Source organism: Naegleria lovaniensis, assembly GCF_003324165.1.
Source record: "Naegleria lovaniensis strain ATCC 30569 chromosome Unknown tig042, whole genome shotgun sequence".
In the NCBI taxonomy this organism is placed as follows: Eukaryota; Heterolobosea; class Eutetramitea; order Acrasida; family Naegleriidae; genus Naegleria; species Naegleria lovaniensis.
The window spans coordinates 363704-390228 of record NW_025407863.1 but is presented as its reverse complement, the minus strand read 5'-3'; the positions used below and the strand labels follow the sequence as shown (position 1 = coordinate 390228).

Below are 26525 nucleotides of genomic sequence, written 5' to 3'. Positions count from 1 at the left end.
CTATTCGCGAACAGTATTATTCATCGCTTTGCTGAAAATGAATATTGAAAACAATCTGAAATGACATGAAAAACGTTGAGGAGACAAACACTTCTGTCGAAGGGCTATCTATGATCCTAAACACTTCAGTCATTTCAACATCTATCCTTAAATAGAATAATACTTAACAAAGACTTACAACCAATTTTTAATTTTAAAAAAAACATCAACAATGCTTCCATCAACATCAAACAACAAACGAGGAGTAAAACGTAAAGCAACTGTAACGGAGTCATCAAGTTTGAATCAATTGACAGAAGAAGATGAGTTTAATTTGTTGTACAACGATGATCCGTTCAGTTGGAACTTATCAACCACAAAAAAAATACATCGACCACCATCAGGAGCTGGTGAGAATATCAATGACCCTGTAATCATTGACGATGAGACGGACATGATTGATACAAGTGACGAGGACGATTTGGAAGAGTTGATCGAAGAGAATGATGATCAATTTGATGATGATGATGATGATTTCGAGGAATTTAGCACAACTGATGAGGAGAGTGCTTCCGATTCTGATGATAATGAATCTTCTGATGCTCATAATTACAAACACACACTAGAAGCAATGAAGTTCATCATCAATCACAAGATTCTTCCATCAGGGTTCAAACTACAAGGAAACAAGCAAGTTTTGTACTTGTTTGTGCTCAAGAAAGACGGAAATGCTCGATTACCAAATGATCAACGTCATCGTTATTTACCTTTTTGTACTCCATCGTATTCGTTCGCATGGATACACTGTAAAACCTGGAAAAATTCTCAAGGAGTGTACGAAAAATATTATAGGTCCAATTTAGTACCATTTCGTGCTATTCATGACCCACAAAAGAAAATGAAATTATACATTGAACAAGAAATGCGTGAAGAAGTCATTGAGTGTGATAAACAATTGAACCACATGACATGTCTTTCAACAAGAGTACAACTTCACTCATCCAACAACAGAAACATTAATAACCATCTCAATGGATCAAGGGAGAAGTATCAATATCAATACAGGCCAATCCCTAATCCTCCAGGAGGGAAGTTGATAATTCAGCCGTCTCAAGAACTTATTGGCAAATGGAAAGATAAATTCAAAGAAGACTTCCCTGATGAAGATTTGATATATGAATTCAAATCATCGAACCAAGAAGCCTCGTTGAAAATTAATCATTTAGATCCATCAGAACACAATGACAATGAGAACGAATCTGTGAAATTAATTAGTAACAACGTTGCACGGTTATTTTTGACCGGACATATAGAAAAGTGGTTGAACAATCGAAGCAACAAACAGAAATCCAAGACTCTTAAAATGAGATTCAATCAGCATGGACTAGCTCACATTGAATGGTTGAAAGAACAATTTCCTCAAATTGATGACATATGCACTTATGTATTCAATACAGTCAACTCTAAATCAAGAAAGAAAAAGAAGAAGAATGGTTTTTTAGAAAGTGAAGAGACTTTCCTATCAGGACTCTCAATATTTCTGAATTATGCAATCTTTGTACTCAACAAGCTTCTCATTCCAGAGGATTTCTTTCAATATTTTCTTGATACAACCATTTTAGATTCGTACTTATTTGCATTGAACGATGATGAACAACTTCAATATCTTTCTCCTAACACTAGAAGAAGAAAAGTAGAAGCCCTTTCTATAGTGTTAAATTATTTATCTCAAACAAGATCTTTAATTCATAATTTTGACATTGGTTCAAAATTAATGGAAGCCAAGAGTACTGTTAATACATACTACACCAAAACGAACAAAGAACGAGATGAATGGCTCGCTATGACACATGCAATGTCACATCTACAAAGATATGGCAAATACATGACTCCAAATAACTTTTGGAAATGCATTAAGAGATCATATCATATAATCCTTGCATGGACTAAAATGTTTTATAGTGAACAATTTACTCAAGAGCAGAAACTCAAGCTTGTCACATCCAAAGGAAATCAATTTATGGAAAATTTCATTTTTTGGTTCAGCATGTACACTTACGCGAATCGTGCACAAGTTTATTATCAAAGCTTAATGAAGGATGTAAAATGTTTTGAATTCAAAGATCCTGTCACACAAGAACAGTATTATCAATTCTATTTCATTTTCGATACAGTTAGAAATGCTCAAAAGATGCACCGAACACCAGATGAAGCTTGTTTTCCTTTAGGTATTGCTAATTGCTTGCTGATCCACTTCTATACTGAATTCCTACCAATTTATATTGATTCACATGATCATGAAAAACTAGCATTAGCTTATACTCCATCAAAAACACCCATAACAATTCATAATTCAAGAGGAAAAGGCTTTCGAGAGCTGTTGAAGCGAGTAACAAAGGAACACGGTAAAGTTGCACTCAACAACCAATTAATAAGAACACATTATAACTCTCACATAAAAGATTTGAAAAACCTATCAGCCAAAGATTTGGTCATCCTAGACAAAGGAATGAATCATTCTAGAATCACAGCAGACAAACATTATAGAATTTTTCAACAACCATCAACTGAAAATGGAAATTCAATCATCGACAACCAAATCAATGACAAAAACTATTCTACAATCCATCACAAAGAATTTCAAAAAAGGTTTATCACAAACCTTTTAGACATGAATTTGACAGAATCCGAGATTTTACATCTCGAACACTTTGTAGAGTTTTTAAAATCTAAACGAACTAGCAGTAACCATGACGAAATTGAGTATGAATAAATTGTGACAATAAAATATGATACCGTCCTTAAATAAATGCAATCAATTAATCGTTTTCCAATGATTCAGCCACTTGATTTTCGCAAGAGATCCAAATCCGGTAGTATGAGTTCAATAATTCTGGACAAAATTCAAAAACTAAATGACCTGAACATTGACACATACCATCCACATATACCATACATTTCAGATGCGCTGATCATGAAAATCATTGAATTAATTATTTGTTATCAATATAGCCACCATGAACCAACATGCTCTCTATGAAAAAGAACAAAACATGACATGAATGAATTCTTCAATCACACAAGGCATCACAGCATTCCACAAAATGAATAACAACACTATTGAAGAAGGTCAACACAGGGATCATTGCAACAACTCAAGAAAAAAACTATGTCTCACACTGTAATGCTCTTCATGACGAAATCTTCTCAGGTGCTCAACAATGATGTATTCTTGACATGAACAAATACAACAATTAATGTCAATGTGTTGTCCACCGTGTCGTCTACCATAAAAAACTATCTATATCATTCTCAACCCAACTCTTCAAAAATTAATTAATAATCATCTTCTTCAGTTCTCAGGTGGCTCATTCCAAAATCAACTCGTATAGATAAATTCCCCAAATTTCAAAATAACAATATCATACTATATAATATCTTATAAAGTCACTGTGATATTCTTGTAATTATTCAACATCGTAATATCACGTGAAAAAGAAAAATGAATTGAAAGAGTGAAACACCACTTCCACAAGTTGATGAATCAGTGAGTGCAATCAACATGGATGTGTCATACTCATCATGACGAACATGTTGATATGTATTGTTCATGACAAACTCACTCTCGGAAGGACATGGTATTAAACCACCACAACATTCATCATGATACTCCACCAATTATGATCATATCCATCATCAATAGTCATAGAAATACTCTCCACAATGTATTATACAACATTGCAATCATTGGTTTATCGAAAAACTGAACCAGTCAATTGTTATAAAATGTTCATTCAATCATACAACAATACATACCAACAACAATTCATCATGATCACTTTCAACCATTCATAATCACATGAAACACTTCTACAATGATCATCACAACGTGTCATGATGATAGAATGAATGACATGAACAAGAGAGGAGAGTTGTACCCTTCCTCAAGAAATGATCATTTCCGAGAAAAGCGAAGTGCTCCCATTCCATGAAACAATCATGTCAATGAATAAAACTGATGATCTGTTGTTTGAACGATCAGAACATCCATCCATATCAATTTCATGAAGTTCTGTAAAGTGCTTGTCTCGATCGTACTTTTCAGCTCTGCCATAGAGCCACCATCACACTTCACTTGAATACCATTCATGAAATGACCATCACTTTGAACCGAACCAACGATCAATTCCATGGTTTCTGATCACTGTAACAACATTCCGATCATCAGATTCATTCCATGATCATCACATCCAACGGAACCAGTTCACTACAATTCTAACCGCTACTATTTGATGATTATCATTTCCATGTGTATTCATACACACAAAATATTCCTGATAAATGTTGATCATGATGTGCACATTTGATGTGATCAATATAAATATGACATGATGATGAATGGAAACATGACCCGATGTTGATGATGATCCTGTCAAAAATGCAGGGAGTTTTGGCTTCATTTTTTTTTAATTTTTTTTTGAAAAATTTTCATTTCATTTTTGACCTCGATGAAACTCCTTCAAACTTGATTTTCTCGAAAACTACCCTAAACCTGATCGAATGCTCTATCATGACCCCCATTATTTTCGTGAGATCTACAAAAAAGGTGTCGCTTAAATTCTATCAAAAATTTGACACCTGTCACCATTTGTTGAACTACTCAACCAACTTAGCTCACTATCCAATGATGTCGCTAGCACGAATGTACTACTCTTCAAAATCTATCGAATGATGTGCTTGGATCAAGCTCAACATCAAAGATGACGAAAAACCCGACCATGCACGAGAGGTCTACTTTAAGCGAATACAGTTCAATAATTACCCATAATTAATGGATGAAAGTCATATCAACACATAGATATACCTCCATCCCCGACGATTTCATAAAAATTAAAAATCCCATCATTAAGCATGTCGAAAAATTAAGATTACGAGTCAAGGCGGTCACCTATCCAAACCCACAACATTGAGCAACACTTCAAAATGATAGGACTCACACTATGACATGAGTACTTCATGATCATGAAAGAATATTTAATATACAAAACAAAGATGTCATCCACCACAACATCAAACTTTATTGTAATGATTGAAACATTGCTCAACACATACAATTGATGGATCAACACACTCACTATCAAGTGATCACACCATCATGACAAGCATGTTTATCAACTTGAATGAACATTCAAACAACTATGTTTCATCTCATCACTCTTCATAAACAACTTTGAACGCTCATCGGTTGAGTGATCGCATCGAACATGATAGACGTATCCAATACGGTTGAAGGACACATCTACGATCACTACAAATGATTTCAATCATGATTCCGTCATCACAACACCAAACAACACTGATCAATCACAACAGTATTTTTTTGGATAAATTCTAAATGCGGAAGTATAGGGTTAGTAAATCCAGACAAAATTCAAAATCAAGATGACATGAACATTAACGCATATCAACCACATATACGATACATTTCACATGCACTGATCATGAAAATCACTGAATTAACTCTTTATTTTCAACATAGCCATCATGAATCAACACAGGCTATCCATGAAAGAGTGTCAAATGTGACATGAGTGAATCCTTCCATCACACAATGAATCACAACACTCCACAACATCAATAATAACACAATGGAACAAGATCAACACATGGATGATTGCAACTATTCAAAAAAACAACCATGTCTCACATTGTAATGCACTTCATGACAAAATCTTCTCAGGTGCTCAACAACAATACATTCTAGACATAAACAAATACAACAATTAATATCAATGTGTTGTACACCATCTCATCTACCATAAAAAACTATCTACATCACTCTCTGACAATCTTCAAAAATTAATTAATAATCATTTTCAACACAGCTCATGTGCTCATAACAAAATCAACTCATATGATAAATTCACAAATTTCAAAATAACAGTATCCTAGTGTAACAATCATAAAAATCACTGTGATATTCTTGTAATTGCTCAATATCGTAATATCATGTGAAAAAGAAAAATGAACTGAAAGAGTGAAACACCACTTCCACAAATTGATGAATCAGTGAGTGAAACAACATGGATGTATCACACCCATCATGACGAACATGTTCATATGTATTCTTCATGACAAACTCACTCTCGGAAGGACATGGTGTCACATCACTACGACATTCATGATGATACTCCACCAATCATGATCATATCCATCATCAATAGTCATATAAATACTCTCCACAATGTATTATACAACATTGCAATCATCGGTTTATCGAAAAACTGAATCAGTGAATTGTTATAAAATGATCATTCAATCATACAACAATACATACCAACAACAATTCAGTATGATCACTTTCAACCAATCACAATCACATGAAACACTACTATAATGATGATCATAACGTGTAATGATGATAGAATGAATGACATGAACTAGAGAGGAGAGTTATACCCTTTCTCAAGAAATGATCATTTCCGAGAAAAGCGAAGTGCTCCCATTCCATGAAACAATCATGTCAATGAATAAAACTGATGATCTGTTGTTTGAATGATCAGAACATCCATCTGATACAATTTCATGAAGTTCTGTGAAGTACTTGTCTCGATCGTACTTTTCAGCTCTACCCTAGAGCCACCATCGCACTTCACATCACACAAAGCCATGAAATGATCATCACTTTGAACCGAACCAACGATCAATTCTATGGTTTCTGATCACTGTAACAACATTCCGATCATCAGATTCATTCCATGATCATCACATCCAACGGGAGCAATTCACTACAATTCCAACCAGTACTATTTGATGATTATCATTTCCATGTGTATTCATACACACAAAATATTCCTCATAAATGTTGATCATGATGTGCACATTTGATGTGATCAATATGAATATGACATGATGATAATGAAACATGACCGATGTTGATGATGATCACCTCAAAAATCAGGAAGTTTGGCTTCATTTTTTTTAATTTTTTTTGAAAAATTTCATGTCATTTTTGACCTCGTTGAAACTCCTTCAAACTTGATTTTCTCGAAAACTACCTAAACCTGATCGAATGCTCTATCATGACCCCCATTATTTTCGTGAGATCTACAAAAATGGTGTCGCTTAAATTCTATCAAAAATTTGAAACCTGTCACCATTTGTTGAACGACTCAACCAACTTAGCTCACTATCCAATGATGTCGCTAGCACGAATGTACTACTCTTCAAAATCTATCGAATGATGTACTTGGATCAAGGTCAACATCAAAGATGACGAAAAACCCGACCATGCACGAGAGGTCTACTTTAAGCGAATACAGTTCAATAATTACCCATAATTAATGGATGAAAGTCATATCAACACATAGATATACCTCCATCCCCGACGATTTCATAAAAATTAAAAATCCCATCATTAAGCATGTCGAAAAATTAAGATTACAAGTCAAGCTGGGCACCTATCCAAACCCATGGATTATAGTCAGAACCGAAAGAAAAAACATGTTATTACCAAATGAAACCAAACACAGCTGTTTCAATTCATGAATAGTATGAAAAACAAAAAGACGTTTGTTGTTAAAATTTCATGGCCACCGAAGAATGGAAAAAAACGATATGAATTGCGAAAAATGTGTGACAATGAGTCTTGAAAAGTTCGAAAAAGCAAGGTTACAAGAACTTGTCGCAACTAGTCTCGAAAAGAAAAGTCGAAAATGAATGTTGTAACCTCGCAAGACTTGAGTGTTTTTCATTCTTTCAAAGACTCTGGTTGCATGTTTTTCGTAACGACAAAAAAATGGCTCTCTCTCTTCAATCATCATCGGAAGCATCTAAATCGCAAATGATGGCAATCCATGCACAACTCTATCGTCCAGAGAGTGTTTTTGTTTCATCCAATGATGAAGTTTACATTGCAGATACTTTGAATCATAGAATTAGAAAAGTTATGACGAATGGAATGATCACAACCATTGCAGGAAATGGAACTGAGGATATAATGGAGACAATCAATTGGCAACAAACGCACAGCTGAATTGTCCAAAGAGTGTTTTTGTTTCATCCAATGATGAAGTTTACATTGCAGATACCTTTAATCATAGAATTAGAAAAGTTATGAAAAATGGAATGATCACAACCATTGCAGGAAATGGAACTGGAGGATATAATGGAGACAATCAATTGGCAACAAACGCACAGCTGAATTGGCCAAAGAGTGTTTTTGTTTCATCCAATGATGAAGTTTATATTGCAGATACCTCGAATCATAGAATTAGAAAAATAATGAAAAATGGAATGATCACAACCATTGCAGGAAATGGAATTGAAGGATACAATGGAGACAATCAATTGGCAACAAATGCACAACTCAAAGAACCATACAGTGTTTTTGTTTTATCCAATGATGAAGTTTATATTGCAAACTATAACAATAGAATTAGAAAAATAATGAAGAATGGAATGATCACAACCATTGCAGGAACTGGAATTGAAGGATACAATGGAGACAATCAATTGGGAACAAATGCACAACTCAATTATCCATACAGTGTTTTTGTTTCATCCAATGATGAAGTTTATATTGCAGACACCAAGAATCATAGAATTAGAAAAATAATGAAGAATGGAATGATCACAACCATTGCAGGAAATGGAACTCGAGGATATAATGGAGATAGCCCCTATCAACCATCCCTTTCACATTTCTCTCCTTTCATTTCACACATTTCGAAGCATGAAAGAGACATGATTCCCAACACCAAACTCATTGTTTTTCAACCACTTTTTGAAAAACTTTGTCCTCATTTTCATTCCACCATTTTGAAAGATTTGAATTTACTTTCTGACATGTCTTGTCGTGAACTTGAATTGATTCAAAATGTCATTGATTTTGTTTTATATGATCCAGATACGATTGTGGAACCTATAATGATTTCTGAAATTATTGAATACTTGTACATTTTGGGTCTTGCTCACGGTGAATTCATGGAATTGAAAAACTATTTAATTTCGATATTATTGAAGAAACACATGACTTCTGATCATGTCATTGATACGTTATTGATGATTGAACAACACTTGACAAAACAACCCTCTCATTCCATCATGACTAAGTTGAAGAAATATTGTTTGGAATTTATTCAAATCAAATTAAGGGAAGGATTGAATATTATGACAGACCCAAGACTCATTCCTTACAATGTTGAAATTCTTGAAAAAAGTTCAATTACAAAGATATCTCCCATCGTTCTTGAAGAGTCAACTGAAAATACAATATCACCAAACGAAATGATCAAGTCATTGTGGAATGACAAACGTACGAGTGACATTCGAATCAAACTCTCTCATAAGAACGACCATTCATTTATTTATGGTCATCGAACCATATTGAGTTCTCGTGGAAAACTTTTTGAAGCCATGTTCAACAGTGGATATGAATTGGAAGATCTGAAATATGATGAAAAAGATGAAATTTTGACACTCATTCCTTCCACACCTGAAGATGCAATGAATTTGGAATATATTGTCAAATATTGTTATGATCAATTGGAGCAGATTGAACCAGAACATGCCATTTCACTCATTTTAACAGCTTCAGCAAATGAAATGTCAGAATTAGTTTCTCTTGCATTCAAATCCATTCAAATTGATTGCAATAATTATTTTGAAATTGCCAATTCATTGGATTTTGAAAATGATTTATTTTCAGAAGTGATTCAAATCATGATTGATTTTGGAGTGAATCACAGACATGAATTATTCAAAGAAAATTCTGATCTTGATCAATTACCTGCTTCTCTTTCACTCAAATTGTTGAGAGAGTTTGAAAACTTGTAATTATTAGCTCTGACATCTCGGCTCCACTAAAAAGTTAACTTGTATATATATTATATATATAGAAAATGTTATATATTCCATAGTGTGAAGCAAGCAAGCACCAACTGTGATCAAATCAGTTGTTATCACAACTTGTCTGGTCGTCACAGAAGGCAATTCTATAGGTGTTCGTACATCAAGCTGAAACATGAAGGGTTGAAATAAGGTCGATGTAAAAAGTACACCTTATTTCAACCCAAGTTCGAATACCAATCAGAATGTAAAATTCTTTTTGAATTGTCTCCATCTTGTTGATTAACTTGCCTTTGAAGAAATATCTGAACGTTTACACCTAATTGCGTAACTACTTTTCCATTAAATTGAAGCATGGTTTTGATGCTCCATCTGTGAATATTAAAACCAAAACCTTATTTCAGCTGATATTTCTATTGACCTCATCATGGAAGTTTTTGTCACCGCGAGTTCTCACTGAAAATGTCGGCGAGTTTTCGTTTTCCCGCCGAAAATTTCGGCAAGCACATTCGACAAACGATTTCTCGTTGAACACAGAGGTTCAGCTGGTACAAGCATAACCAACACTCCAAAACATGCACCTCTACAAGTACCAACTATTGTTTGATTGTAGTTTCTTGTTTCAGTAGAGTAATCATCTGTTTGAGGCCTGTACGAGCAGCTGAAGCTTTGGAGAGCAACTTTGCACTTGGACTTGGCAACCACTTCCCCCAACAACCTCGGATTTGTTCATCTTTGATGATTGTATATTGACCAGTCTTGTTGTTAAATTTTTGAATAGTGTGATGCACAGTCATGTAAACCTCTCCTTGCGAAGTCACGAACATGGACGAAGGAGGAGGATACTCCATGCCCGGAACTGCTTGAGAAACTTTTCCATCCTCGTATGAAACCTTTACAAAATCATTCAGAGTTGCAATGTAGAGTAAAGCACCAACTCCACCTCCTTGAGCCATGTGAACATAAATGGGCTGAGAATTGATCTGCAGCAGATCCATATTGTCCTTGACTTCCAGAGGTTGGGCCAGTCTTTACCAAAACATGTACCACTCTAGTTGCCACATCAAGTTTGTTGATTTGTCCTCTACCTTCAAAAAAGACATCGCCATTCGATGCAACCCAAAGTCCACCGTTATAACCAACAGTGCATTCAGGTCTGTATTTTGGACATACTGCAACAATGGTTCCATTCACAAGTACTTTCCGAATTCCTTCAAATGTGTCAGAAATATAAATTTCATTTTGCCTTTCAAAGACCGATAAGGGACTACTGAAAGAAGTATTCACAGCAGGAACTCCATTCTTTACATCGTCCTCAGATAATGGATAGATACCGTTATCAGCTACTGTGGAAATAATTCCATTGTGAACTTTTCGAACTCTATAATTACCTGCATCCACAAATAACATATTTTGCAACCATGGAAATGAGGATTCCAATAAATGAACCGATTGAGGATGACTAATTAACACTTGAAGCCAATTAGAAGGATAACCATCTCCTCCAAATCCATTCAAACTTCCAGAGGGTTGTCCCACCACTGTCAACCATGTTCCATTTGTCAAAATCTTATTGATTCGATTTTGTTCATCTGAAATAAACACCTCGTTGCTAGTGACCTTAGTGCGACGGAGGGTCTTGGTACTACTACTAACATGTTGGTTAATACTATTCTTTTTCATGATCTTGCCGCATGCGTTTGTTCTCTGTAGTTGCGGCAAATGATCCTACTCGCACCTCGATTCCAGTGTGGAAATGCGAAAATTTACTAACTGGAATGATGGTTGGTTCGAATCTCCCGAACATGCACCGATTTGCTGCTCATGCCCGGCAAATCACTAGTAATTTGTTGTTAGTAAGTTTACCAAGAGAAATACTTATTCTAACACTTGTGTACTTGATGTACGATCATATTCTTACTATTGCACCTTGTCAGTTCAACACACGATTCATCTTCCCAATTCTCAATATTGGTAACGAGCAAAGTTTTCAATTTAGGAGCACTTAAGGTTGAAGGCAAATGTAGAAATAGATTTCCAACAGTGGTAATTTTCATAAATACCAAGTTGGAAAGATGTTTGGTTGCCACAACTTTGCATTTTTCACAATTACTAATTTCTAAATATTCTAACAGTGGAAAGGTGTCAAGATTTAACTCATCAACAAAACAGTTACTTGTATCAATATCTTGCACCGCTCCAAGAGTAATAATGTCTCCTTGTAGACGGTCATGGTAAAAAGAGGAATGGTTCATCAAAGTAATTCTATTCAATACCAAGCGTGTTAATAGAGGCATGGATGACCATTTGATAAAACAATGATCACTGAATCCAGTTGCGTAATGTGTTCTCTCTATTTCCAATGACGTCAAGTGTTGACAGTGTGCAATATTATACGCATTTGAACCGAGTAAAAAACAAAGTGAAGATACTTGGTCCGAATAACAATCAAAAATTTGTGGAGTGTCTTCAATTGGAGTCCAGAATTGTTGCTTGTTGAGGAATTCATTAATATCAATCTCTAAATGATCACTCGCTGGAAAAACAGCTTTTCCATGATATGAAGTAAAGTTGGAAATATTATTCACTTCCAACTCTACGCTTTCTGTGATCACCAATAATGAAAGAAATCTCATAAAATTACTTCTCACACTTTCCTGCATAATTTCTGCGTCAATACTATAAATTTTGAGAATCTTAACAGTTGATCCTTTAAAATTCGTTTGCGAGAGAAGCGAAAAGAGTTTTGTCGAAAATTGGAAATGCAACGTTCCAATTTTGCTAATGTAAAACCTTTCTATTAGTAAATCCAAATATCCAATCTCAAAAGTATCACATTCCTTGAGTTCAATATTTAGATATGTAATTGTTTGGCCATAAGGTCCGAGACTTATATTTTCTATGCGCTCCTGATTTTTGATCACTAACTTCTGAGTGTTTCCACAAAGTTTCAAATTCTTGAGATTGGAAAGATTATCAATTGAAATATCCGTACAATGGAGAGTTCTAATAGAATGAATAGAAGAATTATCTGATAACGTAATAGTTGCATATTGGAAAAAGTGACAGCTTTGTAGATGGGTGTTCATACAAAGCTGTTTCAATGGAAAATCTTGAAGGCAAACATGTTCTAACGTTGTAAGTGGTTTTTGCTTTTCCGTAACTGATATGGTAGAACTTGAAATTAATCGTCTAAGGTTTGGCAATTCAACACCATCCAAAATCAAGCTGTTGCAATGTTTGATCACCAGGCTCGTTAAGTTTGGAAAATGAAAATCTTCTGTGAGAATAAAGTTACCATGTTGTGCAGATATACATAATTCTTGAATGGTGTTGGCTAAGTTGAACATTGCATTCTTTGAGAAAAAATCATGAAAAAAGGTTCCTGAATGAAAGACATTACAGTGATACTTTCTAATCTTTGTAAAATGATCTTCAAAATAGTTAATAAATGCACGACACTTTTTCTTTGAAAACCCCGATGCATGAATGTCCATTCCAAAACATCCAAACGTCTTTAACTGAGAACATGAAGAGAAAATATGTCTCACTTGTTCTACAGTGAGCTCAGAATCAACAGTAAAATGTTCAATTGTATCTTTTCCCCAATCTAAGAGAATATCTCGAATGAATTGAGAAATTTTTGATCCTTCTATTACCAGACTCTTTAAATTTTTCAACTTTGGTAGAGAGATTTTGGCCAAAGAAAGATCAAACTCCTTCTTGATCTCAGCTTGAAATCGTAAACAGTCACTAAATCTAATTTTCTCTACAATGATCAAGTGTTCAACACATGGAAACTCATCAATAAAAAGACCCAACATTTCAAAAAATATTTTCTCATGAATACATGGAATAACCAACTTTTTCACCATTACCCTACAATTATCTTCTCCAAAAACACACTTCATAAAATGAATGAATGCTTTGGCTACCTCGAGCTCCAAAGAATAGCAATACATATTTGAACGTTTTTTTGGTTTCACAAAGGTTGAAGTATTTGAAAAGATTTGAGAAGACTCTACATCGAGCACCGATGAAAAATACTGATGGTCATATGGAACTTCAAGCACAGGAAGACCAAAGGAGGATTTTTGTTGATCATTTCCACACATAACGAATTTGAGCATATTTGCAGTGTAGGCTCGTATATGATATTGCAAAAACATGTTTTGTCTAATTTTGTTACGGAGTTTTTTGTTGACACCACTTATCGGAATCAATCGATGAGCCAACTCGAGATCATTTAAATTTAAAAAAGAATTCTTGGTTTTAACATCATTGTAATGTGAGAAGCCAATATACTCTAAAGTATCCACTGCAAAATATCGATCCTGATCGGTGGTATTCAGCATGGGGATGGCATTTTCTTCGTCGTGATGATTGTCTGGTAATATCACCGTCCCGAGCAAGAAGCTGCATACATGAGCTAAAATTTCTTCTGGTAAGTTGTCGAGCGAGTAATCGAATGGAGGATGTGTTGTGAACATTTTTTTCAAAAGTTTAATGAAAGTTGCAAACGGATTTAAATTGATTCACTTGTCATTTCAAAATTTACTAGTTCCAATTTGAACGTGTGTGAGGCAGCATTGTTGGCTAAAAATTGTTCTTTATACATGAATCATTCACAGAAGGAGGTCCCTTGAAAATTGAAGGTATTTGGAAAGATGTACGAATCTCTTTGCAAGAGCGACTGTTGTTAGCCCAAGATTGCAACAACACAACGGTTGAAGTTCCATCTATCAAATCAAACACACCAACGTACTCTATGGTGAATTAATGAGTGTCACTCTTAATTTCACAAAATCTTTACAAAATTAAAAAGACTTCACAACAAAACACACCAGGGGCGAGACGCAATCAACACACCAACAAACTTGCTGGAGAATTTTGGCTCGAAGTTAAACCACTCGCAAAATACGTATCTTTGCAATCCAAAGGCCACGCAAGCAAAAAAAATCACAGGAGGCTGTTTTATCTTCATCATCTTCCGATCTGTTGTGATTGTGCTCACCGTCTGGTTTCTGTACTTGTACAAACACAACAACAATAACAATGAATAACAGTACACAACAACAACATTTCCCACTACAAAAACTCGTGTTGGGAGAGGTGAATGCTCTCATTTTGGGCATGCGGAATGTACATTCCATGAGATTTTCCAATCGATATAGATTTGTAAGTGTGATGATGATTGCTAGCAATTCGTTATTTACAGTTGATGAATGGATTACATTGTGCCCGATGTGGTTTACATGAAAATATTCATATGCAAATCATCATCATATGCGTAATATTACATTCAACAATAATAATACCTAAATGAATAATCAAGCAATATGAAAATATAACAAGACAACAAGGAGCTGTAGGAAATGAAAGTTCAATCCTCATCGGAATGAGAAATTTACGAGAGAGGATCAGCAGCAATTTGACGTGGCAAACGTTATCAACAATGGACATATTGCAACCGTTCTTTGCCATCATAAAATCCGAAGATACAGAAGGCAGACTCACATCAATGGCTTTGCGATCACTTCAAAAATTCTTGGAATTTCCAGGTTTTATTGGTAGGTTTGCATCCTTCTTGCTAATTATTGTTTCGCTCATTGTTTTTTTGTGAATAATTTTGCCAAGAAACAGGAGTATCACAATCTACTCCGAACAACAACACGGAAGACTCAAAGACGATTATTGAAGAAATAGTAACAAGCGTACAACAATGTCAATTTGAATTTAATGCAACAGATGCTGGATCTCTGTCTGAATCAGGAGGTCCAATTATTTTGGATCATTCATTGGGGAGTGGTTTAGGATCAATTGCATCTATTTCTTCAGAAACATCTCTCCTTGAATCAGTTCTCATCCAAATTATCAATACATTTTTATGTTGTATCAAAAGTGAGGCAGGAAAATTATTGGATGAGTCAACAATCTTGGAGATTTTAAAAAGCGTCTTGAGGATTGGAAGAGAAACACGTCCCTCCACAGGTAAGTCAACCAAGCACAATATTTAATTTTAACTGTGTAAAGATTCTTTGAGAAAAACTGCTGAATTAGCAATTCATGAGATGGTAACAATTGTGTTTTTGCGAAGATTAAATGAATGTCCCAATGAATCATCCACAATGGGAGAAATAATTTTTGAATTTATTTGTGAAATGTGTGACATTTACAGTACGTCGTCTGTTGTGTCGGATAACACTTCACAGCCATCCATGAAATTAGGATCAAGTACCAACTCCATATCAACAACAGTGAATAGTATTGGAACAAGATATTTAGGCATTAACCTGGCTTGTCATGTGATTGAGCTATTAGGAGATCGTTTAACGCTCTCCAGTTACAAGAATATATTAAGTATGATCTGCAATCACTTATGCCGAGCATTGTTACGAAATGTGAACATTTCTTATCAAACAATTTTGTTCTTATCAAACGGTGAAATGATGTTTAGTGGAAGTACTCAATCTGGACTTGGCTCAAGCTCTACCATAACTTCAAGCATTCTTGGTGCGGCAAATGGAGGAAATCTCCAGCCTACCCACTCTAATTATGGAAATAATCTCATGCTTCTTTCAGCAGCTTTGAAGTGTTCAATTACTTATTTGTTCAGTTTATCTAACATTAGAAGTTTTTTACACGAACAAATTGCAGCTATTCTTCTTTCATTACTTCAACACCTCCCTCCCTCTCAACAACAATATGGATCAAGTTCAAAAAAGAGTCAATTTTCTAACTCACCAATTTTGGGAAATAGTTCAATATTTTTACCTTTTGAACTGCAAGAATTAATTTTAGAATATCTTGTAGAAGTTTGCAGAGACTCCAACTTGATTGCATTCTTGTATCGTCATTATGATTGCTATGGATGTTTTGACAAGAATCAAGCCAATATCAATGTAAATACGGTACCCAATCTTTTTGAGCACATTTATTTATATCTCAACAGCTATATTGGATTGAATAGCTCTGTTACTGGAAACATGACGGGAAGCCCTTCAACTCAAACTAGCACAGTTGGAAATACCATTCAGTTAGGTCAGGGTGGTTCAACTAATTTAAACAACTTTGGAAGCAGTGTATCTCTTTCTTCTTCCTCTCAAGGCAATCCCAATTTGCATACATTACATGTTTTAGCTTGGCAAGGTCTATTAAGTGTTGTACGATGCTTGGCAGAACGATGTCAAGAGCAACAAGAACAAAATATTAGACAATCTCTAGATATGCATGTCGTCAATAACATGACATCTGAAATCAAGCTACACAAAAAACAAAAACATAGAATGATGGAAATTGTCTCTCTATTTAATAGCAGCCCTTTGGAAGGAGTAACACAATTATTACAAATTTATAATATCGTTATTCCAAAAGATTTAACCTCTTTCATTAGAAATGAAAATAGTGTGGATGAAAATTCTGTAACTGTAGATTGGAACGAGGCAGTTAGTTTATTACAATGTGCAGCCGAAAAAATTTCCAATTTCCTTCTCGAATATAATGTTTGGCTAGACAAGCAAAAGATCGTCGATTATTTCAACAGCTTTTCATCACCAGCAAACACAATCGTCGATATTAAGATTAAGGAATGTGCATCCACAGAAAATAACAGCACACTAACAGAGAATAACTACTTAATTCCTATCCTTAGCAAATCAAAAAAAGATCCTCTACGGAATGTATTACCACTTGAAGTCATGAGACAGTTTATGGATGGCTTTGATTTTTATGGAATGAGAATAGATGAAGCAATGAGGTATTTCATTAATAGATGCAAAATTTCTGGTGAGGGACAACAAGTAGAACGAATTGTTAAACTTTTAGGAGAATGTTATTACAGAGATAATAACACAAATTTTGCAAAAGAAAGAAACATGTCATGTAGTGGTCGTACAGTTCCTGCTGTTCCTTATTTAGCAAACGGTGAACAAGCATGGATTTTGGCTGTAGCTATCATGATGCTTCACACTGATTTACACCATCATCACAATAGAAACAATAGAATGAATCTAGAGGGTTTCATAAGGACTGTTGGTTATCATGAAGAACTTCAAGAAATGCCAAAGGACGAACTTCAAAAAATTTTCCATTATGTTTTGACGAATGAATTTGAAGTGGTGACAGGTTTGATTGATTCATACAAAAGTGAAACAGTATGGAACGAACTTATTGTAAGAAGATCAATGGAATACTATGAAAGTAATTTTATTCAAAAACCTTCCTCATTTTCCAATGAAAAAGACAATCTCCTTCCCTATATTTATGACATGGAAATGTTCCAGAGCATGTGGGGACATGTGATATTGGCTACAACAATCATTTTAGAAAATTCAGATGATATTCATTTATTAGAATTAGCAATTAGAGGATTTCTTGATAGTGCTAGAGTTGCTGCAACTTATCATCTTCATCATGTTTTTGACAACTTGGTCATTACTCTTTGCAAATTTACAACTCTATTAGATGGAATTACTCCTCCTTCTATTTCAGTTGTGAACTGTACAAACAGTAACAGCAATCAACCATCTTTAGAAAATACTACTGGGTTAACTTGGCCAACCAATGCATCTGTATCAACTACAATAGTTTCTCACGATGGTGTGGTCATTTCAACAATTAATGGAGGTGTAGATGGCATCGTAACATCTCCAGCTTCACCTTCAAGTACTAATCAAATCATCAATTCTTCTTCGTCGTTTAATTCAAACATTGGAAAAGTTAATTCAACATCAAGAACAGATAAAAATAGGTCCATTGTTATGTTTGGACATAATGAGAAGGCAAAACTTGCTTGTAGAACTGTATTTGCAATTACTCGAAAATATGGAGACAATTTACGTGAAGGATGGAAAAATATTCTTGATCTTATTTGTAGAATGAGAGAACTCGAATTACTGCCAGAGTCACTTATAGAGTCGCGACTTGTGAGACAGCTCAGAGAATTTCAATTTTCAACACCAAACGAATCTAAACTTTCTTCTCCAAGGAAAGAAAGTGGTGATCAGTCCTTGTCAAATCAAGCTTCTTCACAACTATTGACATCTGGATCTTCTCTATATGGACATATAATTTCAAGCATATCTAAGAGCGCTACCAAAAAGTTAAAACCTAAATCTCAAAACCAAGCACAAACACAAGTTAAAAGTGCAACATTCTCACTCTTATCTAGTGTGTTTGGAGGTTTCTACGGTAGTAGTAGCGACGAAACCAATGAAAAAAAGAAAAATACCTTGGATTCTGATGACTCTGACGATGATCACGAGTCTCAAGCTCTTGGAGGACAAGACACAGAATTTGAGCACTTTTCAATTGAGATTAAGCATGCTTTGGATGAAGCTAGGAAATGTATTGAGCAATGCCGTATTGTTGAACTATTGATGATGGATGCCAAAGAATTGAGTGGTCATTCGTTAGAATATTTGCTTAGCGCTTTGATTAGAAATGGTAAACCAAGTGGTGTTGTAATGTCTATACATATTCCTGCTCCACATCTCTTTGCCCTCAAAACCAGTACATCACCCCAACAAAAGCAATCATCTACTTCCCATTCCAATGTTACCACCTATTACTATTATGAACGTGATATTGAAACTTCATTGTTTTGTTTAGATTTACTCTGTGACGTGCTTATTAGTAACAATCTAAACAGAAATACCATCACAGATAGATTGAAACTCATTTGGAACTATGCCTATGGTCATGTATACAAGTTGATGATATCAATTTTACAAATGTACGAGCCTATTAATGTTATACAATCCATTTATCAGGTTCCTTCAAGCCCACAAAGCGCTCCTTCTGCTCTTGTTTCATCAAAAATTGGCAGCAATACGAGTGTAGCTTCAACAGAAAGAGCTAGCCCTATTTCTACTTCCGCTCAAACAAATTTGCGAACACGAATGACCAAACAACATTACCATATTCTTCAAAGATGTATTACATGCATTTGGAGATTGTGTATGGAATTATCTACTCCTTCAACCTCACTAAGTCAAGTTTCTGAGAAATCAGCATCAGAGCAGCAAGAATGGACTTTTATACAGAAAGAAATGTTATCTGTGCTTATTGATCATCTTGGAAAGCAGTGGAATGAAGGCCTTCTTGGAGTATTTCACATGAGCCTACTTCCCATGATTCACATGTTTCTATCTAGACATAGTGAAACTTTATTATCACCAATGGGCAAAAAATTTATTTATGAAAGAACAAACATGACAAACAACACCAATGTTGTCAACACCTTAACTCTTTCCTCGTCTTCACAAGTAATTGTTGAATTTTGGGATCATTTAGTTTTTAAGATCTTAAAAAGCATTTCAACTGCCTCAATTAGTTGGATCAACAATAATCCAAGTAGTACTCTATTTACTTCGCTAAAGCCTTCCCAACAATTACAACTCTTATCAAGATCACTGGATATTTTAACATTGAGCTTACAACAGAGTAATATTAACTCTCAAGAGAGTAGCTTTAATATTTGGTTTGTTGTTCCAGACAATATTCCAACCTTTGTGCAAACCTTCATTTCCATTCTCAGTGCTTCCATAACTACCAATGTCAATATTCAAAGCTCAAACTCAAACCATGCTCAATTTGTTGGAACACTTAAAAAGCTGATGACACTCGCTCAAGACATTTTATCCACATTAGAAAATTTAGTTTCTGAAATTTTGAAAAGAATTGTCTCAACTGCATTTTCATCTGTTAGTGGGTCTCAGAATGTAATTCGGCTAGACAACAAATGGATCAATGCTTGGCTCTCAATTTTAGAGGGTATTTCAATTTTATGCTGCACTGGAGGAATTAACAGCTCGTCGAGTTCAGGAAATTCGTTGAATTTACTCATGTCACAACTTAGTAGCAATCAAATTCAAATGCTGTCCCAACTTCAAAGAGACATTAGAACACAAGCCCTCTCAACACTTCAACGATCTCTAATTGTTAGTTGTGACTTTAAATATGCCTCATCTCTGAACCAACAACAATTAATAGGTGGCTCTGAAAACGAGAATCTCAAGTATTTGCTAAATGATCAATTATTAATGCTATGTATGGAAAAGGTATTGGTCAAATCCTTCCTTCAAACTCTATTAGGCTTGAAACCAAAAACAACAGAATACCAATCTAATCACAATACTGAAATGGATATTTCATCTCTGGAAGAACTTCGTGTCCGTGCAAACAATTTATTAGCCAGAATATTCCTTCACTTTCTTCCAAGAATGTTCAAAATTTCAGAGAATCAACAAGAGAATGGCTTTCAATCATTGTGGCTTATGATTCTTCAAGTCATGTACAGCTTTTTGTTGGTAAAACCAAAGAGTGATCATTTAAGGGAAGCCTTACCTGAATTGCTTAAGAACATGATCCTTGTCATGAACAACATTGAGGTCTTCAAGTTTAATCCTCAATTATGGACCGTCACTGAGAATGAGCTTTCCCAAACAATGCCTTCACTGGTTGAGGATGTGAAACCACGTATTATTGCTTCGATGAATAAGGATCAATCCAACAATGGTAACCTTTCAAATGAGAGTACTGTTACAGTGGTTGATTCTCATGTACCACCCTCAAGCTCTGTGGTGCCAGGAGAGTCCAGTCAATTGAGGGAAGAAGAAACACCAAAGGACTCAAGGGCTGAGTCAAGACATTAGGCTGCAAATTAAATTCCAAAAATAAAAAAATTCAGCCATTGCCAATTTCATCATCACCCAATAACGGAGCGTGGCGTCAGTTCATGATTTCAAAAATTTAAAAAAGCGCAATTACATACGGTTAACAGAGAGAAGAATTGTGTTGTTATAATAATTATTGTTAATGTAAGTTTGAGCTTTTTATGAAGAGAAAGTTTGCGAACTCAGCCGTGTTTGTACCAAATTGTTCATCACATTATCATCATTTATTTTCTAAAATAATCAAAAACAAAAATTTGAACAACAACACCATCACCCAATATTGAATCGAAAACAAACATACCTGCTTTGTCTGCACAATCACTTCTTTCTCTCTGGTTGGTGTTGTTGACGACGATACATTACGTTTTTGACCAACAACCACCATTGATGTTTTTATTATTGTAATCTCTCATTGATAATAATTTGTAGACATCTACAAACACTTGTTGTGGAGTGTTGGACTACTCATTGACTATTTATCATCATTTACTTGTGAATAATATTTAGTCATTGTTCTACTTCTATTATCCATTCAGAGACGTTTAACACAGTACTATATTCATACAACAACAATCGTGTAGTATATTATAACTTAACATATTGGAAAGATCATCAATCCGAAACTACCCATCACATTCTCCACATTCTCCTCCAATAACACACACAATTCTCATTTCATCAAAATGCTAGACAATAATGAATCAAATTCAAATTCATCCGGTGTTTTAACTCTCTCTAATCCTTCCACTACATCTTCGTACATTCATTCAAACGGAGTTAATAATGATTATTACCTGCCACCCTCCGGAGAAAGAGAAGACATGAATAATAGCAACATGTCATCATCGGAGGATGTTGAGCCAGCTGATCACATGGAAAACTTTTCAGAGTCGGGATTGGGTGTTCATGAATATGGATCTTTTACCTCTAGACTGCATGACTTTTCTTCTCCCATCACTACAAAGCCTCCATCCTTTCCAGAAAAGAATTTACAAGTTGCAAAGAAGGGAGTTGTTCAAGCACCACCACGACCTACTAATCCTTTTGCATCCATTCCACCAGCTATGAATCATCATTCCATTCCTCCTTCCAATAATAATGTAATTAATTCCATCACTGCCACCACCACAAATACGCAATCCGAGCCATCAAGTCCTTCCAACACCTTTAGAGAATTTCTAGAGGGTGAAGCCTATAGGAGACCAATACTTCTCTCACCACTATCTGCTGATAACGTTATTGTAGAGGAACAACAGCAGACTCTCACCAATAAGAAACAGCCATCATCATCATCAACTAAAAACTCATCAACAGCAGCAACTACTAAACAACCTACAAATCCTTCCGTAAATATTAATTCATCCAAATCCACAGCAGCATCCTCATCTACAAATGGAAACAGCGTTACTGAACAAAAAGTAGAACCTCCTCCAAGACCAACAATTTCAAATAAGACACTTTTATTAGCGAATCGAATGACTGCTCAACCTCCAAAACCACAACAAGATGAAGAATCTAATAACGAATCAAGTGATCATGAAATTTCAACAAAAAAACCTGTTGTCAGTAAGAAAGAATCAAAGAGACGATCAAGTCATGAATCCGATTCCGAAAACAATATGGAGGACATTTCTCATGAATCATCAGAGGAGCACAGTGATAAAAAGAGTAAAAAGAAAAAATCCACAACACAACCAGAAGCAAAGAAAAAGGCTGAAAAAGAAACCAAGATCAAGGGCGTCAAATCGCGGAAAACCACAAAAGCTGAAGTTGGGGAAAGCAGCAGTAGTAGTCAAGGTAAAAAATCATCGGATACTAAAAAGACGGCATCTTCCCCTAAGCGACCATTAGAAGACGTTGTTGAGTCTAAACCTAGTGTCAACGAGGAGCCAAAAACAAAAAGAAATAAGCAGCCTACATCCATGGATAACAAGAATGTCAGCATGAAAACTGAGCATAGTATTGCTACAGCAAGTAGCAGCACTAGTACACATACCAATAATAGCAGTACAAGGTCATCATCATCATTGAGCAGGGACATTAATTCACTTCAACAAAAGCTAGAAAGTAAGAGAAAAATGGCCACCTCTTTAAAGCACAAGGCCGATGACCTCAAGAAAGAACATCAAATTTCAGAGGCAATCTCCACCTATTTGGCTTCAGGTATGCAATATAGCGAGGCTGCCATGTATTCCAAACACATTTTTGAAAACACTCCCAAAGAAAAGAATCCTTCAACAAGTGGTACGGCCCTGCTGCTAAAACAAAATATTGATTTTTTGAAATATGTTGCCTCACTAGCTCTCAAGTATGCATATTATGACAAGGCCGTCCTCGCCAACATTCTTATATTTACAAATACCAAGGCTCTCTTTAATTTCAAGACCCAATCCATTCAAAGATACCGTAGATATTTAATAGGAAAATTTAGTGAGTCTAATTCAACATCGATGGGATCTTCAAGCATTACGTCTCCTGCAGCAGTGGCATCTCCTTCCTCTCAGTCCATTTCTACTCCTTCTCCCGTGCACAATGGAGGAGGCTCATTAATCAATTCTGTTGATTCTGCAGAATTGACAAATACGATAATTCGTTTGTGTACCGAGTTAGAAATTATTTCGATGACTGTTGACAATGAAGAAACATTATATCATCAGTTGAAACAGCACGAAACATACAGAGAAAATTATGAACTCATGCATGAGGCTCACAGAGGAAATATTGACTTTGTTGTGAAGTTTTTAACTGAAGAACTAGTGCGTCTTGATCTAAAGACTGAATAATAAATATCAAAATTGTATTTATTTAATTCAACATTTTATTCAAAATCGAACACATGGTTCAAATCGTCACTAGAAAGTAAATTTGCAGAAATAATGTCTTCAAAAAGCAAGAAATTCTGTTCTGGCACCAACAAATCTCCGCCGCCACTTTGTGTGGCCATGGTAGGCTGATAACTTGTTTGTTCTTCCATTACGCCGTGTTGAGGGTAGATGACATCTCGTTCTAAACCCAATGCTATTTTTGCCTTAATTAGAGACACACAATCCTCTATTTCTCCAATTAAATTGGAGAATTTTGAAAGAATTTTGTACCGTTTGCGCAGAATGTCAATACCTCTCAAGTCTTTCTGTAAAATTTCAAAATAGTTGTTTCCATTGTACATAAAATCAGCCGAGTCTTGTTGTAAGAGCATCTTGACAATTTGAATATGAATTTGACTAGCAGCAATGACACAAGCCACAACTTCTACAGGAAACAAGGGAAAAGCTTCATGTTCTGTAATTTGAGTGATTTCTAAAGCACACTTCTCAATTACTCCTCTGACCAACGGACTGGACGACTTGGCAAGAATGGAAATTTTAACGCTGTGCGAAAATAATGTAAACACTGGCTCAATCATGCTGCTATACTCTTTTCTGTAACCATAACATGCAGGAATGATCTGCTTCGTTGATGGGCTGTTTACATTAGCAATCACTGCTTGTTTCAAATCCTCGATAATTACTTGTATGACACTCCATATTTCAAAACAATTTTCTGATGTAATTTCTTGTTGAAGTAATTTCAGCCAATTACTTGGACATTGCTTGCCTGTGAAAAAGGAGAATACTTCAGGAATTCGTTGCACTACTTGTTGAATGCCCATCTTTTCAAAATTATCGCTAATAATTCGATTAAAATAGAAAACTACAGATTCCAAATTTCTTTCATAAATATTCATTTGTTCTCTCTTTGTCGCATCTGGGAATAAACTGTTGACACAGTAACTGAGAATTTGAACATAAAATTTAGCATTTTCAAACCGTCCACACCAAGCTTCATACGTTGCTAAATTTCCATAGACCACAGCTACATGATAATTATTGAACTGATCAAACATTTTAGAGAGTAGATTCTTTGCTTTCTGAGCGCTTTTTTCAGCCAATTCCGTGAGCCCATATCTGCATTCACACAAGGCTCGAATGGACAAAAAGATGGCCAACCATGCCTCACGTTCCACTGAATTGGAATCGTTGAGTTCTTCACTGCTGTTTGATGAATTGCTCGAGTCAAATGATGATAAAGAGGGTGACGAAAATAGAAATTTTTCAAATTCTTCTCTCGCTATACATGGACATCCATCGCTTGCAAATTCATAATAAAACTCAATGACATTTCTCTTATTTAAATGACCAGTTTCTTCATCAAACTCGGTGCTATTAAGATTTTCATTTTGGCCCACCACATCATTCCCACGTTTATCGCTGCTTTCAGTAGATGCTTTTTCATAAGGCTTGTATTTCAATTTTTTGTCTTTGACACTCGTAGAGTGTTCTTTTGTGTTTCGTTTCGAGTGTTTTTCTTCTACTGATGAAGATGAAGAGGACGATTTAATTCTTTTTGATTCTCTATATACACATTCTACACCTCGTTGCTTACATTCCATGCAGCTCGGAAGATGTTTTGAACATTTTCTATGTTGCTTTCTACATGGTTCACAAGCAATAGCGAAAAATTGAGCCTCCGATGACAATGGAGAAGATGAGGAAATATTAGTGGGAGTTGCGGTTGGAATGATCATTGAATATTCATCATATGCGGTAGGTACTATAGTAGAGGAAGGAAGGGCAGCAGCAGTTAGGAATAAAGGGGGATGATGATTGGTGTGGTTCATCATGAAATAATTCATGTTCATGGGAGGGTTGTTATGATGTTGTGCTGGATGATGATTAGAGGACATGATGAATGGAGGAATATTTGTAGGTGGTTGAGTATTGGAATAGGAGTGAATGGTTGTGTGATGGTTGTGGGATTCCGAGCCATTATTCGTGATGATTGGAGGAGTGTGTTGCATAGACGAGGAAGTAGGTGACCATGTGGATGCATCATATTCCCGCAAAGAGCTACCAAACGAGGATGATAACGGGTTGAAATCGTCTGACGAAGAACCAGGGTAATGATTTTGCATTTTTTTGTTTTGGGTTTCGCATTCCGTGGCTGCTTCCGTTGAGAAAGGTTAACAAACTCCATCGTGGAATT

At 35.4% G+C, this 26525-nt stretch overlaps 7 protein-coding genes across 7 annotated transcripts; 4 read left to right on the top strand and 3 right to left on the bottom strand.

The window, feature by feature from the left end:
• Positions 1-211: 211 nt before the first annotated feature.
• On the top strand, positions 212-2752 carry C9374_010393 (uncharacterized protein; the record flags this gene model as incomplete). The annotated part of the gene is made up of 1 exon (XM_044685932.1): positions 212-2752. The coding sequence occupies one exon, from the start codon at positions 212-214 to the stop codon at positions 2750-2752; it is 2541 nt and encodes an 846-aa protein (XP_044544193.1).
• A 5025-nt stretch (positions 2753-7777) lies between these two features.
• On the top strand, positions 7778-9816 carry C9374_010392 (uncharacterized protein; the record flags this gene model as incomplete). The annotated part of the gene is made up of 2 exons (XM_044685931.1): positions 7778-7924; positions 8011-9816. 2 exons carry the CDS (start codon positions 7778-7780, stop codon positions 9814-9816), a joined length of 1953 nt encoding a protein of 650 aa, XP_044544192.1.
• Positions 9817-10424: 608 nt separating this feature from the next.
• C9374_010391 (uncharacterized protein) lies at positions 10425-11511 on the bottom strand (the record flags this gene model as incomplete). The annotated part of the gene is made up of 2 exons (XM_044685930.1): positions 10425-10799; positions 10876-11511. The coding sequence occupies 2 exons, from the start codon at positions 11509-11511 to the stop codon at positions 10425-10427; spliced, it is 1011 nt and encodes a 336-aa protein (XP_044544191.1).
• Positions 11512-11711: 200 nt separating this feature from the next.
• On the bottom strand, positions 11712-14318 carry C9374_010390 (uncharacterized protein; the record flags this gene model as incomplete). Its single annotated transcript, XM_044685929.1, has 1 exon — positions 11712-14318. One exon carries the CDS (start codon positions 14316-14318, stop codon positions 11712-11714), a length of 2607 nt encoding a protein of 868 aa, XP_044544190.1.
• A 565-nt stretch (positions 14319-14883) lies between these two features.
• C9374_010389 (uncharacterized protein) lies at positions 14884-22010 on the top strand (the record flags this gene model as incomplete). The annotated part of the gene is made up of 6 exons (XM_044685927.1): positions 14884-15006; positions 15164-15398; positions 15466-15819; positions 15862-21469; positions 21611-21647; positions 21933-22010. The coding sequence occupies 6 exons, from the start codon at positions 14884-14886 to the stop codon at positions 22008-22010; spliced, it is 6435 nt and encodes a 2144-aa protein (XP_044544189.1).
• Positions 22011-22186: 176 nt separating this feature from the next.
• C9374_010388 (uncharacterized protein) lies at positions 22187-24286 on the top strand (the record flags this gene model as incomplete). The annotated part of the gene is made up of 1 exon (XM_044685926.1): positions 22187-24286. The coding sequence occupies one exon, from the start codon at positions 22187-22189 to the stop codon at positions 24284-24286; it is 2100 nt and encodes a 699-aa protein (XP_044544188.1).
• Positions 24287-24321: 35 nt separating this feature from the next.
• On the bottom strand, positions 24322-26454 carry C9374_010387 (uncharacterized protein; the record flags this gene model as incomplete). Its single annotated transcript, XM_044685925.1, has 1 exon — positions 24322-26454. The coding sequence occupies one exon, from the start codon at positions 26452-26454 to the stop codon at positions 24322-24324; it is 2133 nt and encodes a 710-aa protein (XP_044544187.1).
• Positions 26455-26525: the final 71 nt, after the last annotated feature.